This window comes from Paroedura picta, chromosome 1, assembly GCF_049243985.1.
Source record: "Paroedura picta isolate Pp20150507F chromosome 1, Ppicta_v3.0, whole genome shotgun sequence".
Taxonomy (NCBI): domain Eukaryota; kingdom Metazoa; phylum Chordata; class Lepidosauria; order Squamata; family Gekkonidae; genus Paroedura; species Paroedura picta.
In genome coordinates, this window is record NC_135369.1 from 74,553,320 (window position 1) to 74,574,976 (window position 21,657).

Genomic DNA, 21,657 nt, shown 5'->3' on the forward strand with positions numbered 1-21,657 from the left:
CAGAATAGAACTACCCATCCTAGCAATTGAGATTTGCTGCACATGTCCCTTTTAAAGTTGACTTTTATTGCTATGAATTCTTTCACAGAAACTGTGAATTTATTTTTATTTATTTTAAAATTTATATGCCACCCTTCCCCAAATGCTTTTCCAAGGAGACTTCTTTTCTTCAGGATTTTAGAAAGTTTACTTATGTAGTGTATTTTCACATCCTCTTTCTATTTGAAAATGTTACCATTAACATGACAATAAAGACATTAAGACTGAAAATGTTTTTAAAAGGCAATAAAGGGCAACTTCAGAAGCTCAGATAAAAAGCCCTTCTAGATTTGTTTTTTTTTAAACTTTAATGGGTCTTGCAAGTGAAAGGGCCATTTACAAAAAGATAAGGAATTCCAGAAAACAAGATAGTTTCAGGTGGGCAGCCCTGTTAGTCTACAGTAGAAGAATTAGATTCAAAGCCAGTGGCAACTTAGAAACCAAAAAGTTTCCAAGTTAGACATTTTCTGTAGTCAAAGCTCCCTTTGTCAGTTACCACAGAACAGGAGTGACTCCTGAGAAAGCCGGGGGGGGGGGGGCTTTATTTATTACACCGCGGGTTCCTACAAGAGATCTTTAGCTAATCTGCAAGCTGTTTAATATGTGTTACTTTTCATAGAATCATAGAGTTGGAAGGGACCTCCAGGGTCAATTTACATTTTAATATTTGTATAACCTTTATGCAGTTTTAAGTATGAGCTGGTTGGTATTTTTTTTATGTTGCACACTACCCTGAGTGTTTTCTGACAAAAAAAGAGGTTATTTATAAATATTAAAAATGGAATAAAATGTACAGCTACATCTCCCATCTGAATGCTGGCTACTTAGGGGCACTAAACAAGATCATCTTGGTAGCATCAATTAGAATCATAGAATAATAGAGTTGGAAGGGACCTCATGGGTCATCTAATCCAACCCCCTGAACTATGCAGGACACTCCCATCCCAATCGCTCATCTACTGTAACCTGCCACCACTTTGATTAAAAATTTCCAAAGATGGAGAACCCACCACCTCCTGAGGAAGCCAATTGTTGGGGATACAGTGAGATATAAATGTTTTCACTCATGACAGAGCATTCAAGGCTTTCAAGTTTTCCTAGAAGTTCACCTCTGACCTCTATTTCTATGGACTGTTGCCACGGCTCTAGAGGAAGACTATAAAGTCATTACCACTAACTTTTTCAGTGCTGTCAATAAACTGGAGAGTTGAAGTAATGCTGTTGGCAGTGAGGTCATAAGGATGTGAGAAACATGTCATCAGGAAATGAAGTTAATACAAAACAATATTCCACGTTTAATTCATATTCCAGCATTTTATAGCCTTTTTAAACATTAAATATTAAAACCCAAAAGAAGATTATAGCAACCATATGTCAAGTATATACATTAAAAAACTAGGCCAAGACCATAAAGGATAATAGGTTTTTAGGTTATTTCTAAGATGATGAGAAATGCAAAGTGAGAAATTGGTTAGTTCCTGCCTTTGTACAACATGACAGAGCAGAGCTAGAAAAAGTACAAAGGAGGGCAACCAATATGATTAGGGGGTTGGAACACCTTCCCAATGAGGAAAGGCTGAAGAGTTTGAGACTTTTCAGTTTAGAAAATATATTACTAAGGAAAGACATAAAAGAGTTTTATAAAATTATGTATGGACTAGTAGTAGAGCCCGCTGAGACCAAAATTCAGCAGGCACTAGGGGCCTGGGGAGTTTTCCTCCTCCTCCCCCCCCCCGATCTGGGAAAAAGCTCTCCAGGACCCGGGGGAAGCGATCCACGGCTCCGTGAGCCGCGGATCGCCTTCCCCGGGGCCTGGAGAGCTGTTTTCCTTCCCCACCGATCTGGGAAAAAGCTCTCCAGGCCCCGGGGAAGGCTTTGTGCCTCCCGATTGGGCCCTCTGCTTGTCAGTCCAAGGGAAGGGGCCTATCGGCACCCTTCCTCATCCTGGACAGGGCCTGCCCTCGGGGCCCTTACTGTTTTATTTCTTCTGCTCCGCCAGGAGCGGTTAAAGATGGAGAGAGTTGACAAAGAGAGAATTTTCTCTCACACACAAAATACTACAACTCCAGGGCATCCAATTAAGCTGATGGGCAGTAGGGTTCATGACGGACAAAGGGAAATACTTCTTTACATAGAGTAATTCAAATATAGAATTTGCTACCAGAGGATGTAGTGATGGCCAAAGGAATAAACAGTTTTAAAAGGGGATTTGATAGATTCATGAGGGATAAGTTTATCAGTGGCTATTAGCCAAGGTGGCTGAGGGGACCCTCCACATTCAGAGGCACTAAGCCTCTGAATTCCAACATTGAGGAAGAGGCCGTGGCCTCTATGCCTTGTTGTTGACCATCCAGAAGACAGTGATACGTTCATTGGCATAAATAAATTTATTAAACAGCAGTGAAATGTTGGCAGGAAGGGGAGGGTGATAGTTTAAACTGGTTTGTAGTGGTTTGAGACAAGTATGCAACTAAAGGAAAAGAAACAGAATGGTAAAAATTTATTTTGAGTCAGGGTTAGAAGAAACCAGGGCCAGGACAATTTAACTCCTGGTCCCCCACCTGGTGGAATGAGCTCCCAGAGCAGATCCAGGCACTGACAGAGCTAGTGCAGTTCTGCAAGACCTGCAAGATTGAGCTCTTCCACCAAGCTTCTGATTGGGGCCAGTGAAGTATCCAACATCAACTGCGCTCTCCCTATTAATAGATGTCCCTTCTCTACTTCCAGATGATCAGAAGGCAAATCAGGTTATAGACATTGGTCTTGGGGACTGAGAGCTAACATTCCATTCAAACTGCCACTCAAGGTAAATTTAATCAAATTTTAACTGTTTACATTTATGAACTGTTTAATTATATTAATGTTGACTGATATGATGTACACCACCCTGAGTTGGTTCACTGGGAGGGCGGTATAAAAATCAATCAATCAATCAATGTAATTTGACACTTACCCAAGAAAGCAGGATAAAATCAGGGAAAATAAAAGCCAAAGTAGACATGTTGTGGTAGCTACACTCATCTGCACCATCCACATGTAAAGTGACTTTTATTTGCTTTACACAAGGAGCATGTGGTTGAGAGGATTTAAACCTCCTCCTTGTGATGTCCAGAAAATATCCCATCCCTTGAAGCTCTTTTCTCATCTCTGATCCTGAAAGTAACCTCTTTTAGGGAGAAAAAAAAATGTGTTTGGTACAAAGGAACACAGCAAGGCAAGGTCTGTGTGTGTGTGTGTGGGGGGGTGCTTTATAGCCCTTTCTGGCACGTATGCTCCTTTGCATAGAAATTACAGAATCACTCTCTGCACACGTCATATGTGAATAGAGCAGACCTATGAGTAAATTCATATGGCTGTTGACAGGTCTGATTCAGCCTCAAGGTGAATACCAGAAAGAGCTTCATGACAAGATGATGGATTCAGGCTGCATGATATGCTGCTCCTCTGAAAAAAGATGAACTATAGACTGCACATAGGCTGCATTTTTAAAAAATACCCAGAGATTTCTTGAAGCACTCTGAAGGGAGTAAGCTGTTACAGAAAGATGGCTGGAGATAACTGAACAAGCTCTTTCTATTACCACGTACACAATGTTCTGTAAGCTACAACATTACTTTTTATATTGAGAGTTTGATTGGATGATGCCTCTTTCACACTGTGACTTTTATGAAAAATTGCCACAGGATAGCTTGCTTTGCTTTAATAGCTGAAGTGGACATCAGATAACCTTGGGCTGCAGAGCAAAGATGAAATGTTTCCTTATTGCCTTTCTAGCTGTCTTCAGTAAAATGAAAGTGAAAACTGCAAAATACCTGTGTGTTGTCCTTACAGAAATGGAAGTTGAGATAAATCTTTGACTTCCAGCCACATTCCAATATTGATTACAATATAAAATGTTCTGAAACACTGTTGTGAGTTAAAGCGCTTGTGCGCCTTAATAAGGGGGTAGACCAAAAGGGCCGCCAGCTAGTTTTCTGAGGATGCTTAGAGCTTTTGGGTTGTTTGTGAAGAACACTGGACTATGTGTACTTGGGTCAAATGCAACAAAGGGATTATTTTGTTAAGAAATTTGATTATGAACATTTGATTATGTTATTCTCTAGAGATGCCTTTGCCAGAGCCAGAGCTCTCAGAATGCAGTGTTTCTCAGTGGCTAAAGGAAGACGTTTAGCAGGCATACCACACCCGTTCTGCAGACATTCTATGGACCATCCATCAGTTATCTGGTTCAATTCATGGTATGGGTCATCACATACTTTTTATCACAGCATTATCACTTTCATAGCATTGTAACTTCATTATCTGCAGGACCACCATAACCACTCTGGGCATCTGATAAGGGCCTTCTGCAAGTACAACTCTGCATATAAGCAAGATCAATAACAGCCTGTACACATGTGTTTGCCCTTACATTGTGGAATGGCTTGCCTGAGGATTTCACAAATTGTGTAAAAAAGAAAGGATCAGAAGTATATTTTTATAAAGGTAATAGGGCTATATGAATGAGACTGTACACAATGTATAGTATGCATTATGTTACTCTCATGGTATCATTTTCTACTTAGGTAATATCATGTTCTGCATTGTTTAACATCTCATGTCTAGTACTTATGCTTTGTTTCAGATGTCTGACGTTATTATTACCTATTATGTTACTTATTAGATTATATCATCCTATGATTTCAGGGACTCACGCTGTATAAGCCACCTCGAGTCTCAATGAAAAAGGAGGACTATAAACAACATCCAGGTGAAACAAGGGCACAGTATGGTAAATGGTCAGATATCTATTCTTATTAGAGGAAGTTGTGTTATGGTAGTATTAAAAATGTTATTTACTAGGAGGAAGCAAGATACAAACCTAGTACATTAAAATATGACTTTTTTTGGCTAATATGGTTATTATAACAATTGCAGCATAATCTCATGCAGGATTTTACAGGACTGAGTCCCACTAAATCCATCATGGTTTATTCCAGGTAAATCTGCACACAACGGCAGCCTGTGTGCCATATGGAAACAAGACTGAAAATTCCAATAGCATTATTCAGTGTAACTGGATATCTTGAACTTATAAGAACCAACTCTTCTTCTTCATCATCATCATCATCATCATCATTTCTTAATAAGGCATTTATTTTCTGAGTACTCTCACTCTGTCTAATTTGGGAGTTTGATCTCTTCTTTATGAAAGTACAGATGTCTCAGCCTTGTAAATAAAATTTCTATTTTCATTTAGATTCCCTCCCCCACTTTCTTAAACTGGTAGAAACTAAAGTACCCCTTGGGTATATTAGGGTGTCAGCTCACAGCTTTATTTTCTAATAATGAGGCTATTTTTAATTGCCATTTCCACTAAAGACATTTATTCTTTTCAATTTCATCATGATAAATATATAAAATAGTACAGCTGTGTGTTGGATCAAAAAGATGCCCTTCTGCAAATGAAATTTCCTCTCCTTGAGCAAGGATGGACAAGCAAATTTTGCAATTGATGGGCAAGCAAATTTTGCAACTGGGCTGAAGAGTTTATTGTTCTCTGATGTCCCCTGAACAGGCAGCTTTTTTGCTAACAAAAGGGGGTGCAGGTAGCAGGAAGGATCTATTCTACCACCAGAGCTCTGCTCACAGGTTTGGGTCCATCAGAGATTTCTGCAGAAGTAAGGAACTTCCACCAATGAGAACAAGAACCTCCCCATCTCCCCTTTGCACTGCAGCTCCCATGTCCTCAAATGCTACTCCTGGGGGAAAGGGGACTCTCAGGAACAGCTCTAGGAAACAGAATCAGCTGGGTTCAAGTCACAGGTTTTATTTAAAAAATCTAAACTCAAATATTTCATGTTTGTAAGCAAACTGAACAAGTTTACTTTGTATAAATATTGAATATTTTCAAGAACAGTTCCCGTCCCCATCTCCCCCCCCCCCCCCCCGTAAAACAATAACCCTCATTTCCCTGTGCTTTCAATGTTCCCAGAATTTTTAAATATCAAATGTATTCTTCCTGGAAGATAAAGTTTGGCTTTTGAGGCACAGATGGATATCTGGTTTCAGAAAGAGGTAACGGAGTTTGTCTGAGATGAGTTAACATTTGATCAAAATTTGGTCTTTTATGGCACAAGTTACCACACACACACCTGAGCAATATAATCAATTTTAAAAACCCTTTGATCTCAACATATATAGCTGCAGTAGAAAAGTCTGTAACACAATACGACTACCTACCAACCACTGTACTTCCCAAATACAAAACCAAGAAAATAAAGCAGAAAACTAAATGTTAAAAGCTCATACAAAGGGCAGTATATTATCAAGCCCACAACACATACACACAATAGAAAACAGACATCAACAGTCTTCAGTATTACCTAAAAAGGATATTACAGAACACATATAAGAACAGTACTTCAATTCTGCCTACACACATGCACACAAAACAAACACAAATAGCTGAATTAATTGCAAGTTATGTTGTATGCCTTGGCTTATCATTTCTGAATTGCAACTTAGAAGCTGTTGAAAAGTTTTTTGTTTATTACATCTACAGACAAATTATGACACATGGCTAAAATCACTGATAATACATTTGAATTTATATTATTTTTTGCAACAAAGTCAAAGGGCTAGGATGTTGTAATTAAATCCTGGGGTGTGAAAATGTTGTTCCTAAGAGATGACAAGTGGTTCACTTTGTGTTAGATTAACATTAGCTTACACATCGTATCAGGATGTGTCCACTGCATTCAAAACTGAAAACAAAGTTTAATGTTCAGTGCTAAGAATACGGTGCAAGGTCGCAGTGCCAAGCATTTTTAGAAGTATGATGTCACTGAATGCTCACAAACATTCCAACTTCTGGTGATAGACAGAGGTCAGTCCAAGAATGTTGTCAAAGAATTCTGCCAAACTATGGCTGGGAAAATTCAAGGCCAGGAAGAGTTTTGTACTGTTGAACCTTTGTACTGTTATACATTTGGACAAAACATTTTGTGTAGTTGTGTAGTCAGTAACTTTCTCAAAAAAAGAGATAAGGTTAATCTGACGTGACTTGTTTTTGAGAAAGCCATGCTGAGTCTTAATAATCACAGCCATCTACTCTAGCTGCTCAAGGACCGACTGTTTGATGATTTGTTGTAAAATGTTGCCAGTTATAGATGTCAAGCTGACAAGTCGGTAGTTATCGGGGTCCTCCTTTTTCCCCTTGTTGAAGATGGGGACAATATTTGCCTACCTCCAATCTTCTGGCACTTCACCTGTTCTCCAAGAATTGTCAGAAATAATGAACAGAGCTTCAAAAATTATATCTGCAAGTTTTTTCAGTACGCTTGGATGCAATTCATCTGGCCCATAGAACTTAGTTTCATTTAAAGAAACTAGGTGTTTAAGGACTAACTCTACAGTGATCCTCGGACAGTGGTCCGCAACCTTTTTGAGGTTGCAGCCCGCTGCCAAGAGTGGTGGGAGAGGGCGACCTAGGACCCCCACGCATGCGCGCCAGCCCTGCACAAACACGCATATGCGGACCTGCCGCGCATGTGCGTTTACGCCCGAAGGGGCGCAAATGTGCAAGCACAGCAGTTTTGCGCATGTGCGTTTGCACCGCTGGCATGCTGGCGGCTACGCTTCCCTCTAACCCCCCACCCGCAGCAAGAAGCTTGCCGGGCTTTGGCGGCCGGTTTGGTTGCGGCCTGGTGAGCTTCTCACTGCTGAGGGGCGGGCCGGGGAGAGGGGGTTGATGACCCCCATCCTAGGATACAGTGTCCATCCCTCATCATGTGATATGATTTTGCTACAATGAGCGCAATTTCCCTCACAAGTCTGAGAAGAAGTAGGAATTGAGCAATTCAATTGGAGGAACTGAGTTCTCAAAATTTTCTGTTTATGTCCCCAACAGAAGCTTCCTATGATATGAATAAGATAAATAAAAGTGGTTTCTTAATGTATCACAATATGATTAATGCTTGGAGGAAAATCAAATCCTTGCAAGGTATCAGAGATAAAGGAATGAATATTCAAGGGTTACTATATTACCAATCAGCTTCAAGACTGATAGTGGAGCTCTAAGAGAGATGACTGAGTTACAAAACAAAAAGCTCCTTTACTATGATGAATAAATTAGTAATTCAGTCAGAAACAGAACAAGATGTGAAAAATGTATGATTAAATGGATGCAGAACTTTAGACAGCAAATACCAAAGCACCAATGGGAACAGTTATAGGTAAAAGAAATTAAGTTCACAGGCAGACAAGCATTAGAAGGAACTGTTTTTCAGATGGTATATTATTCCAAGGATTTTGAGGCAGTAGACAGAAACTACAAAGGAAAATGTTGTAAATGTCACATGTAGATCGAACCTTGTGGTGTAAAAGAGCAAAAAGATATTGGAAGAAGATACACAGGAAATGCAGAATATATTAAAATTTTAATTTGCTATGTAGGAATATGCTTTTGAAGACATATTTGAATATATGGTGACAGTAGCTAGAATCATCTAAGCAGCAAAGTGGAAATCAGACATCTGGCATGGGGGGGAACCAAGATGTTCGGTACCAAAGTGTTCCGGCACCAATATGAAAAGGGGACCCAACCTACCTGCTCTAGCACTTGCCTCAACCATAAACCTGGTGGAAGAGCTCCGTTTTGTACCCCTCCAGAAGGCAGAAAGATCTCAGAATCAGAAGCAGTTTAAAAATTGTATCTAAATATATTGCAATGCATATGGATTACAATGTGGAAGCAGAATGAGAAAAGGTTTTGAATATAAATGTACAAGGAAGTGGATTTCAAAAATATCTGTTATTTTTAATTGTGAGATGTATTATAGACTTTTCTTTAAACTTTGGTATATTAAAAAGCTATAGCAAGTATATAGAAATGATAAAATATGTAACATAGCATATGTAGTAATGATGAAATCAATAAAATAGCTGCAAAATAGTTATGAAATCTAAAATGTCTGAAGTAAGGACTATTGTAGTCTACATAAAATATTTTCAAAATTATAATGAAGGCGATATTTTAAGGGGAGAGATAGTTTATATTCTATATATACCCTGTAATGTATACATAATTTTCCTTTTGTATCCCTTTTATATAATTATCTTGTTTTCTAAACTAACTAAATGAATATTTCAAAAGCCACAGGGAGCAGGGGGTTAAGTTTTAAATGGCTCACGAACCAACATGAATCAATTCAGTTCATGAACTGGAGTATCGGTTCATGGTTCAACCATGAAATGAACTGTAAAAATTCTGTTTGTGCCCATTCCTAATCCAGAGAGCTGATTATGCAAGGGACTCCTATTTCCCCCACCTCTTTTCTAACACGGTGCAATACCAAATTGACGAGGCACAAAAACTGCACATTATGTGGTGTGACTGTTTAAACTAAGTACACCTGGTTTTGCGGGCCTCCAAAACTCCTGAACAAGAGGCTGGAGAGAGGAGGTTGCTATTATTTTCCAAGAGTCCTTCAACTTCTGCTAACTCCTGGAACAAACTATAATTGGCATTGAATGTAGATTACTCATTCTGCTTGTTTACTGGCTTAATTCCCCAGTGGGTACCCTTCTCTGAGTTGGCAAAGGTGCTTTTGGATGTGGCAATGGAAACACCTAGATTTAGTTTTTAGGGTGATTTCAACATTTAATGTTCATGCTGAATGTTGGCCCAGGATTTTATAGCCTCCTTGGATGCCTTGGGCCTCTTTAAAATCATGATGGGCCCAATAGTTGAAAGCAACCACATCCTGGACATTCTTTTGCACTGAGCCTTTGAATGGAGGCCTTGCTTCAGGTTGAGATTCAGCTGGAACCACAATCTTGCACTGAAGGCAAGGGTAACCAACACCTTGTAAAAAGGTGGATCCAGTTAAAATGGTCTGCCCATGGAGGCTCATGGATCTTTTTAGACTCCAAAACGCTATAAGGGATTTTAAGATTCTGAACACATACAATGTTGAGGTTGCAGTTGGAGCTTGGAATGTGAAGCTCCTCCAAACTATTGACAAAACTGCTCCTTGTCAACCTTTCCTACCCTTGGGGCAGAAGCCAGCCCTGTGGCTTATTATGGAGCTAGGTGACCTAAAGAGGGCCTGAGGACATTTAGAAAGACACTTCTGGAAAAGTCTCCCTGAATCTGACAGAGAATGTTATAAAATTATGGTTTTGACATAGCCAGGTTGGATCCATAGTTTGGTAACACTGTGACTAGACTACCATAATGTAGACTATATATATCACCTCAAAGTTGAGTTGGAGTTGCCAGTTGAGCAAAACACCACAGCACGGTTAGTATCAGGAGCTAGATGGAATATGCATATTGCTCTCATTCTGCAATCACTCCACTGGATGCTCATTAGTTACGAGGTTTATTTCAAGGTACTGGCTATCACCAACAAAGCCCTTCATACCTGCAGGACCCCCTCCCTTCCTATCATCCATCATACCAGCTTCACTCATCTGAGCAGGGACTTCTACATGTGCCATCCTGGACAAATGGACAAAAGCAGTAACTTCTATACCTGTGCAATCTCTGTTGTGGCCCCCACCTTATGGAATGGCTTGTCTGATGAGGTTAGGAAGACTCCCACTATTCTGGCTCACTGAAACTACACAAAACTGAATTATTCAGGAGGGCTCTGGTAAAGGGACAGTGGATTGTCTGTTACTGTAAATATGCTACCACCATGTAATTTCTGCATCAGTGTTTTGTTAAAATGCTTGTACTTTGTTTCAGATGTCTGCTTGTTTTCAGATTTCTGCAGTTCAAACTATATTGCACTTTTGATTAGATGTCCCATTCCACTGATCCTGTTGACTCACAGTGTGTAATCCACCTTGGGACACAGCAAGAAAGATAGGCTATAATAATGTAAACAAATAAAATAAATACATTTTATGTATTATGTAACTACTTGTTACCTCCTCTGGTATAGAATTCACCAAAGAATGCAAGAATGGTACATAAATATATTTAAAGTGCCAAATCAACAAAAATTCTAGGCTGAGCTTACCAGGCAAACAAAAAGGCTTAGTAATTAATAAAGTCTTTACCTTGTCTCCCATCCCCCTAATATCCTGTGTACCTCCCACACCTTTTCACATGTCTGCCTAAGAGTTTCTAATCTGACATGCTCTATTCCCTTTTCATCTTCTGCATTCCCTTGAGTGTTTTCCCCTGGCATATTTACAAGCCTTATCAGTGTTCTGCTCATTCTTGCCCTTCATGATTGAATCCACGTCTCAAAACGTTTCTTTTTTGGGTGGAGGATACCATATATCTGATTCCCCTGCAGCATTTATTTATCAGCCGGTAGGCTGTATGAGCAGACTGACCTTGCAAAACAGATTAATTGGTGATCCCCCCACTGTGGTTGAGCAGTGATGTTGCACTAGATGATAATAGTGTGATATTTGAAAACATTCTTTTGTATTGAAGACTGTTGCATTAGCTCTAGAATCTAAATACCCAGTTCTAAAATAACACTTTGGATACCAGATTTATGAAGAAAAATTGAATATTTCAATCCATTTATGTAAGACAAATGACTTCAAATATATAGTTAAGAATCAGACTCACACAGAGCTGGAAGAGACCACATAGGGCCATCCAGTCCAGCCCCCACCTTCTCAGGGACTTAAAAAACAAACACTCTTGACAGGAGCTCATCCAATCTTCTAAAAACTTCCAACAGAGACTCCACCACTTTCAGAGGCAGCATGTTCCATCTACAGGCAGCCCTCACCATCAGAAAATGCCTCCTTTCCTGCAATTTGAATCCGTTGCTCCTAGTCCTTGTCTCTAAAGCTGCAGTGTAAACCAGTTGGTCCCCTCTTCAACATGTCTACCTTTTACATAATGACAGCTATTAATATCTCCCCTTGCCCTCCTCTTCTCCAAGCTACACATATTCATCTCTCTACCCCTCAACCATCCTAGTCCAATAATAAATCTCATCATTATCACCCATCTCTGAACACATTCCAGGTTTCAGAATTTCTACTTAATACAGGCTTGAAAAGTAAACATGTATGTAGTTAATTTCTTTGAGTTGTGTCCTAAGATTTGCTAAAATGAATTAAGTATACCTCGCTTTCTTTGGATTGTGTAATTAAAATTGTGCATGCTGTAATTTCTTAATTATAATTTCAGATTAAACTAACATTCAAACCTCACTTGTAGATATAACACTATGGTGTGATTAGGGGAGTGATTTGGCTAATCAGAGCAAAAATAATACCCCAACAATACCTTATTGGTATTTTTCAGGTATTGATTAAGTCAGATTTGGCGAATGGGCTACTGAAATGGCTACTGAAATGGACCGCTGGATAGTCAAGAGTTAGGGCATTTAAAGGGACTGAAATCCCTTTACATGCCTTCGGACTCAGTTCACTCTAAGTTATGACTTCATAGCTTTGGGTGGAGAAGGTATTTAAATTCCTCCTCTACTCCAAGTTGTACAGCTTGAACTCTGACTCCGAGGCATGTAAATGGACCTTTAAAGGACTTGGGCTCATGGAACTGAAAAAATTTGGCAGTCCTGAATATTTATCAAAACCAAATATTTACTGGTATAGGGATTCAATAATATTGAGAAATCTGCTATTCTTTGGGTCCAATATACCTCAACCCAAAAAACAGGGTAGGCTTTTTTTGTACTCCCCTCGGTGTGGTCTCACAAATAAGCCTTAGGCTTGTGCTTTCCCACTTCCTCCTACCCCAACATGTTCTGATTCCCTCTTGAACTTTTTCATGTCAAACCAGTGCTTTTTATGTTTCTATTTCACTTGGGCAAACTGTGATCTATGTAAATCATATAACCAAGCTGTGTTTTCTAATTCTGGTTTACAAGCACAACAGCCTGGAACCAGGAAACAGAGGGGAGAACCCAAGCTTGTAAGAGAATGTTTGAATCCGAGGCTCATCTGTGTAAAACTAATAAATGGATTGGGATTATAACAGCATAGAGAATCTCAGGAGTCTCGGGGAGCGGGGGGGGGATGTGTGTCACATTTTCCTCTTCTAAGGTCTCTAACTTAGACATTCTCCTGGAGACATATTTCCTCCCTTTGTTTATTGCCTTTTTGCTCCTGGTGCTCCTTTCTTTCTATGAGTGTTTTAACTAGAATGTATTGATTGAGCTATCAAAAATAGAACTGCTTATAGAAAGAACTGGTTTTATTTATGCAATTATTTTCTGCAGAAGCCCCAAATGGGTACAAGTAAGCCTCACTATGTCTCTAGCACCAAACCCAAGTAGAGCTCTATTCTTCACTATTTAAAAGGTCTCTCACACCAATAAGAATTACCTTTTCAACTTCTTCAAAGTTATCACTTTGCCCATTGTCATAAAGTCTTGCATATAATTTCCAGATCTCTCCATCACTTGTCACTCTAGAAGTCACTCTGCCGAAGAGTGCCTGCAGTTTTGACTTTAATCCTGTTGTTGTCTCTCCATATCGATCAGCCACTCCATCCATTACTGCCTTCACCAGTATCTTAAGCACCTTAGAGAATAGACAGATTTTTGATGCATTAATTTAAAAATGTACTCAGAGATACAAACAAGTCACTACATATTTAAAAGGGCATTAATTAAATACAATAGATATGTATTTTTCTAAGATATTAATTTCAGATTAAAAGTCTTAAAAAGATCAGTTGCTTGCTGTTTAGAGCAGTGGTCCCCAACCTTTTTATCACCGGGGACCAGTCAATGCTTGACAATTTTAGTGAGGCCTGGGGGGGGGGGGGTAGTCTTTTGCTGAGGGTCGCCACCGCTTGAGCCCCTGCTCCGCTTGCTTTCCCGCCGGTGCCCCTGACTTCCTGCCACCCACTGGGGGTGCTGCCAGCAGTAGCTGTGCAGTACCATGCCAAGGGGGAGCCCCAGCCACGGCGGCCGCTGAAGAGCACCAAAGGTGAACCAGCAACAGAGTGGCAGGGCAGCCCCTGAGGCAGCAGCCAGGGAGGAGGATGAGGAGGAGCCACGGCCCGCTACCGACTGATCCACGGACGGGTCCTGGTCCCTGGACCAGGGGTTGGGGACCATTGGTTTAGAGAACTGGTTTTTATTTATTAAAGCATTTATACTCTGCCTTTACCACTAGTACATCTACCAGGGGAGATGGTCCTTTAAGCATATTTTAAAGTGATAATAACCAGCACCTAGAATTCAGCCCAGTGAACCAGTGAAATTATTTGAAGTATGAAATTACATGAGCACAGTGGTCCACCAGTAAAAATGTAGGCTACTACTTTAAACTCATGCAGTTTACACATTTCAAATTCAAGCCCACACAGAGCACATGCTGCCAGTAGTCCGGTATAGAAGCCATTAAAGTTATGCATAGCCAGAACCCTCCTACCATGGAAAAGAATGCTGTTCCTAAATCAGTCACAATTGGACAAAATATATTCCTGCTTACTTCTAATACCTGGTGCAACTCTCGATCCAGAAGCACTTCCAAACTGCAAACTCATGTCTTCATGGGGAAATCAAACCTGTCCAGAACAAACTGAATACCTAATTTCTGACCAACAGTACCTTTGTCCTTTCTGGATTGTATCAGCTTCATTTTATTCAAAGTTACCTAGGTTCATCACGGTTTTTTTTTTTAATATGAATTGGAACTTTAATGGATCCTCGAGTTTCAGATGAAAAGGACCAGCAGAACTAAGGGGATCTCCACATCCATTAAATGTAGCATCATGCCAGTAGAATGTGGGCATTATATTCCAGCCCCTTCATATGTCGTCGCCCACATCCAGCATCTGGCCAGGTGACAGCTTGCTACATCTTCCATTTTAAAGCCCTTCTTGGGGAATCACATAAAGTAGATTCACCACCCTAAAAAGTGCTAGCGACTGGAGCAGGCAAGCCAGGCCAGATGGAACATCTGTAACCGCTCCGCGGTAATAATGAAAGAGTAAGCCCTCTGTGGGAGGAGTCGGTCCAGGATGAAAAAGCCCACCAATTGGGCTCTGGCCCCCAAACTGGCTTCGCGCCAGCCGATTGGGCCCTCTGCTTGACAGCTCACCTCTCGGACCGCCCACCCTCCACCGGAGCCTGCCTTCGCCTGCCGGCCACCATTTCAAGCCTGGCAGCTGGCGAGGCACGCCGCCGCCTGACTTTGCCTGCGAGGCGACAAGGTGGTTAGGCAGGCCCACGCCTCCCGAGACAGCCACCCTCCAGCCGAGCCTACCTTCGCCGGCCAGCTGCACTTTCCAGGCTGCACGCCGGCCAGCCACGTCCCCGCCCGCCCTCACCTCCATTGCAGCGCGGGGAGCGCTGCCGCCGCCGCGCCCCAACTTCGCCTCCTGCCTGAAGAGCCCGTTGCCCTGCTGACCGCCTTCCCAGCCACCTGCACTCCACCACAGCCTCGCTTTGCCTCAGGCCGCCATCTCATGCCTGCCGGCCGGCCAGTCACATCACAGCCCGCCCTGCCCTCGACTGCGCCGCGAACACCACCGCCCACGCAGCAGCCCAACTTCTCCAGGGAACTGATCAGCCAGGTAGCCAGCCTGCCGCTTGCCTCTGCCGTGCCTTCCTTCTATGCCCTCTCCCCCCTCTTTCAAGCCCTCCCCACCCCACTCGCCTCCGCTGCCCCTTCCCACTATGCGCTCTCTGCCCTTTCAATCTGTCCCATCCCCTCTCAGCTTTCCACCACACTTTCTATCCCCCCTCCTTCAACCCCTCCCCACCTACGCACACCTCCACCGCTGCTTCCCCCATGTGTTCTCCCCCTCCCACGCCCTCCGCATCCCCGCTCACCTCTGCGTTCTACCTCCCTACTCCCAAGCCCTCCCCATCTGCGCGCACCTCCACCAACACTTCTCCGCCCTGCCTTCTCAACCCTCTGCCGCCTCTCCCACGCCCCCACCCACCCCTGCTTGCCTCTGCCGCCACTTCCACACCCCACATTCTATACCCCCACACCGCTTCCTTCCTTCCTCCTTTCTCCCTTCCTTTCTGAATTTGTATCTCTCTTCCTTCATCTCTTTTTCTGTGCGTCCCTTTCTATCTATCTTTCTTTCTGCCCATCTTCCTCCCTCCCTTCCTTCTGCCCACCCACCCACCCTGCTAGCGCCCGCTGTATTTTGGGTGCAGCAGGCTTTATTCCTAGTACAAATATAATCCAAGAACCTCTAGAGTGGTGATAGGCTTGCACTTGAATGCCCTGAATAAATCTTTGTTGGTCTTAAAGGTGCTACTGGACTCTGATTTTTATTGTGCCCAGATATGGAATGACAGAGATCGGCTGACCCACTTCTTTAAAAATCCTTCAACACAGCCTCTTCCAAGGTTTTTTTTTTATCATGACAATGCTGAAAAGCAGTTTTTGACTCAGACAAGGTCATTAAGGAACTTGATCCCTTATTCCGTAAAACCCTAATCTTGTACAGGTCGTTTCAGTATTGCACTAAACAAAACATGCTCACAGATAAATCTGAAAATGTGGATATGGTATCAGAAGCAAAATATGTCAATACTAATGTCATTAACTGATAAACAATTTCAAACATTTGTAAATGTATAAACAGATGCCAGTCCACTAGCATTTCCTTCATGTACTTTATGTTGATCATTGCGAAAAGCAATCCAATTGCTCTAGTTTTGTCTTTCCTACCCTATTTTGTATGCCTCTTATCAATTTACTAAAACAAAAATCTACACTTGCAAACATCTTAGCTGCTATTAAGCTAAGTTCCAAAGCGCCTCTGAATGAAAGTCAGCCTGTCAAAACATGTTCACAAGCTTCTTTGATGCTAACAACAAAGTCTAGAAAATTCAGTCAGGCAAAATGGTTTTAGAGATCAGCTCTCACATGATAAGCCAAAACTCTATAAGAGTACCATGCTGTAAATGCCTCCCCATATTAAAGCTTAAAAACCAGGAAACGATTATTAGCAATCACAGATGTCTCTCAACCACATTAATTCTGCTTCCTCCTTGGCCTTGAAATACTTTGCATAAAAACATGCCAACACTGAAATTTTGGTTTTGCCCTTCCACTACAAAAGCTTTCAGACATGAGCCATGCAATGTAGGTGGAGTCTGAAGTTTGCCAAGAAACATAACTGAACTTCAGACTACAGAGATGTCCTTCCTAGACAGAATGGCAACTTTGGAGACTGCATTCTATGACATTGCATCTCTACTGAGATCACTCCCTTCCCCAAATGCTATCCTCTCCAGGCTCTGTCCCCAAATCTACTGAAGATAAAAAGGGAATGGGAAAGAAACAAACCCAATCTGTAAAACAAGCTAGGAACCAAAGAGGTTGAGAAGTTTAAAAATTATCATCATACAAATATATTTTAAAAACATTTTGCTGCACAGTGCTAAAGGTCAATTAAGTGCTAAAGGTCAGGGCACTGTCTCCAGACCAGTGTGAAACTTTCTTACTTAGTAGCTTAGCTTCTACTTGTAAGAAAATTTCACACTAGTATGGAGACAGATGGGGCCGGCAGTAAACAGTAGGGTGGAAGCCGTGGATCACTGGCTTTGACAATTTCATTTCTAATATGTCCTTGTGAACTAGAAATGGGTTCGAGGGGTTTGATTGGCTGGTTTGGCAGGGATTTATCATATGGCTGTGTTTGGTTGCTGTGCCACAGTTTACTAATGTATCAAGATTAACTTTTGCTTATATATTCCTACTGTTATGATGGTCAGTTCTTAGTCTGACGAAGAGTGCTTGCACTCGAAAGCTCACGCCTTGAATAAATCTTTGTTGGTCCTAAAGGAGGAGGCGTGCTAGACTGACCAGTTTTGATTGTTTCTTCATCCAACCATTATAAGACAGAATAGAAATGGATCAAGTTCCTCTCTTCTGCTCTCATGTTTTCCTAAATCCTCAGCATGTAATGAACAGGATGAAAGGGAAGAGTTTCCACTTGGACTGAAAGTGGTTAATATAGAAAGGCATGGTGCATCCACCCTCAGGCCCAGTCCCTATTTAATGAATGTACTTTCAAACAATTTCATGGCATGTAGTTTCTGAATTTCCATGTTTTACTAGGTTGCTTGATTTTTTTTTTAAAATAGCAGAAACCTGTTCCTACAGCCTTCGCTGTAAAACAGAGAACAGCCTATTTAATGATGTATAACTCAAACTGGATTTTCATAAACCATGTATGAAATTTATAAACTGGACACCTGAATGTAAATGAAACACATCATACCTGGATATCTTTGTACTTTTCTTGTAAGTCCATAAGCCTGTGATAAGCTTTAATAGCTTCTGAAAACTCTCCGATGTCTGTACTGGTAAGAATATAATTTTCCCAAATCTGCCAGTGCTCATAATTACACTTGAGAGCTTCTTGAAGGGTCCGGAAAGCTTTGATCCTAGTTAATAAAAACGACAATGAATAAACATTTTACTTTGTCATTAAATAATTTTCTGCTTGTGTGCCGAGTCTTCAAAATTAGACGTCATATTTCTAAATCATGATCTCAATATATAGCAGTCATTCTACTACAGTCACAAAAATATTGACTGTCCCTCCTGGCAAACAGCTCCCTTCAGACTGTATGCTTTACTTATGCTGGCCATACAAATGAATTGATGAACATCCTTTCCAACACAGCCACAGCAATATGAGAGTCATTTTTGTAACCCTATGATGTGTGTGCTGAAAAGTGGCTCTCACACCAATATGGCTACATATGAAGGGACAGCTTTCATGTGGTCAAGATCATGTCACTAAGTATCAACAGGAAAGATGGACTATAAATAATGTACATAAAGAAATCAGTCTTCATGCTAAGTGTCTAAGTACCTAATATCAGTACAATACAACTATTATTTGACTGAATAAACTATATGCCCCATTTGTTAGAACTTTTTCAAGAGTGATGCTTTTAATTCAATACTTATGGAAAATGCCTCGTCTCTTGCTTTATTGAAAGAAAAATAGCACAACTACTTTGTGTCCTTCCACTCATGTAATGGAAATCTGGATCAAACTCGATGCCAGATCATGTTCCTTTTTCCAGACAGAAATGATAACAAAAGTGAATTGATGCTGGGCAGAGAGAATTACAAAGAAAAGTTTATTCTAATTAAGAAGCACGCTGTCCAGAAATTGGCTGGCATATAACTCATCACATGCAGCAGGCAATGTCTGAATGAGAGAACACAAAAATCAAGTTAAGTCATCAGTCTCCAAATGAAAAGTTGATCTAATAGTTGATTTAGAATGGGGCATCATGGGAACCTATGTAGGCTCTTACAGATTATGGGTTAAACCGTATACAATACGGATGTTCCATTACATCAATTTTTGATGTACCTTCTGTCCATAAGAAGTTGCAAAGTAGGGAAAGATGATGCATCAGGGCCATGGTATTGAACAAGGGGTTCACTTATGAAAAAAAAAGGCTCCCCAGGGCTACTCTTCATTCCAAGTACCCCACATAATGTCTGTCATGGGAGTAAAAAAACAGCCAGATGATTAGGGCATTTTGACCAGGAAACAGGCTGGGGAAAGACTTAAATCTCCAGCGCTGTGGCCCTAGAACATATTACTCTTCCTACACCAGCATCTGCTTTTTAGAGACAGCCAGAAAACACCCCAAAAGAAGTTTCTTTCCAAGGTACAGTAAATCTGGTGCGCTTTAGTGGTGTAGTCAGATTCTGTTTATTTTGATGACTGTAACGTTTCTCCAAGACTCTTTTTACATAAGCTTTGACAGTTGCTGAAAAGGACATTTGTTCAAAAAAGTACTCTTGAACAAACAAACTTGTATCTCTTTACATCTATTTTTTACTTCTTGCAGTCTGTGTAGCAACTGCATCTTTCAGTCTCTACATTCCATAAATATGTCTAAATGTCTCTTGAATTTATTTATGACTTTTGGTTCAATGCATTTTCTTGGCTATTTGTTTCTTGTGTCCACAACTGTGAGAGCTCCCTGTTGGTTTTCTCATTTTCAGCTTGTTTACAGATATCAGATAAATGGCTCTCTGTGATATAAGGGAAAACAAAGCTAAAACCATTAGTTTCCAAAAAAAGAAAACTTTGATTTCACCCCCTTGTTTTCTAAAATTGCATTCTTTTGTCTGATGATTAATGGCATAGTGCAAGGAACCCAAAATTATCCCAACTTACTTATGATACTGAGCTTCAGTGAAAAACGGTGTTATCAAACAATGTGTCCACATCAGACATTGCTACATATACTAAATAAGCATACTGAGATAAAAAAGTGGTCTCTACAAGATTAACGGCTCATTGTAGAAAGAAGGGACTGTACAGTCAATTATGAATACTGATATCTATCTACTTCCATGAAGTTAATAATACATTGCCTATTTCTCCTTGGGATTATTGAAGTAGAATACAATGATACCCTTAAGTTGATCACTTTCAATTATGATATTTAACTCCCAGCCTCATGGGCAGAGCTTTCAGACTGCATGTCTGCTGCCTTACCACTCTGCGCCACAAGAGGCTCTTTTAGATAAAATACATAGACTAATTAAAAACATAAAAAACAAAATTTAAAATCACTACTCAGGAGTGCTAGTAAACAAAAACAAAGGCAATCCTAAATAAAATTAGCTTCAACTGCCTCCTAAAGCTCAAAAGTGAGGGTACAAAGTGCAACCTGGGGAGGCTGAGCCATAATTGTGGGGCTGCCTCTGAAATGGTCCTCTCTCATGTACCCACCAAACAAGTTCCTTTGATGGATGGGAGAATTCAAGAAGTTCACTCCTTGTGATCTTAATTCCCATGCAGGAACATATGAAAGAAGATGTTGTTGTTGTTGTTAGGTGCAAAGTCGTGTCCGACCCATCGCGACCCCATGGACCATGATCCTCTAGGCCTTCCTGTCCTCTACCATTCCCCGGAGTCCATTTAAGTTCACACCGACTGCTTCAGTGACTCCATCCAGCCACCTTATTTTTATGTCGTCCCCTTATTCTTTTGCCCTCAATCGCTCCCAGCATTAGGCTCTTCTCCAGGGAGTCCTTCCTTCTCATGAGGTGGCCAAAGTATTTGAGCTTCATCTTCAGGATCTGGCTTTCTAAGGAGTAGTCAAGGTTGATCTCCTCCAGGACTGATCGGTTTGTTCGCCTTGCAGTCCAAGGGACTCGCAAGAGGGCCACTTATGAGAGAAGATAATCCCATACAAATACTTAGTACATTCCACCTGAAGCATCAAACAACAAAAATAAAAAACTTGGGACTGGATCCAACGCATCCATTTTGCTCACAGTGGAGCCACTCTCTGGTTCAAACATAGAATCATAGAATCATAGAGTTGGAAGGGGCCACACAGGCCATCTAGTCCAACCCCCTGCTCAATGTAGGATCAGCTCAAAGCATCCTAAAGCATCCAAGAAAAGTGTGTATCCAACCTTTGCTTGAAGACTGCCAGTGAGGGGGAGCTCACCACCTCCTTAGGCAGCCTATTCCACTGCTGAACTACTCTGACTGTGAAAAAAGTTTTCCTGATATCTAGCCTATATCATTGTAGTTTAAACCCATTACTGCGTGTCCTTTCCTCTGCAGCCAATGGGAACAGCATCGTGCCCTCCTCCAAGTGACAACCTTTCAAATACTTAAAGAGGGCTATCATGTCCCCTCTCAACCTCCTTTTCTCC

The 21,657-nt window shown here is 41.1% G+C and overlaps 1 protein-coding gene and 1 long non-coding RNA gene across 3 annotated transcripts in view; one reads left to right on the forward strand and one right to left on the reverse strand.

The window, feature by feature from the left end:
- The window catches only part of LOC143840270 (uncharacterized), a 97,964-nt gene extending 93,508 nt beyond the window's left edge, over nucleotides 1-4,456 (forward strand). The window contains exons 3-4 of the long non-coding RNA XR_013232101.1: nucleotides 2,767-2,845; nucleotides 4,143-4,456. This is a non-coding gene — a long non-coding RNA (uncharacterized LOC143840270). The remainder of the gene's footprint in view (nucleotides 1-2,766; nucleotides 2,846-4,142) is intronic.
- Nucleotides 1-21,657, reverse strand: part of TTC27 (tetratricopeptide repeat domain 27) — a 108,766-nt gene that overhangs the window by 6,901 nt on the left and 80,208 nt on the right. For both annotated transcript variants that reach the window (XM_077343509.1, XM_077343499.1), the window contains exons 16-17: nucleotides 18,227-18,392; nucleotides 13,351-13,548 (exon numbers count right to left, since the gene is read on the reverse strand). In XM_077343509.1, coding sequence (XP_077199624.1) covers nucleotides 13,351-13,548; nucleotides 18,227-18,392 — 364 coding nt within the window. The remainder of the gene's footprint in view (nucleotides 1-13,350; nucleotides 13,549-18,226; nucleotides 18,393-21,657) is intronic.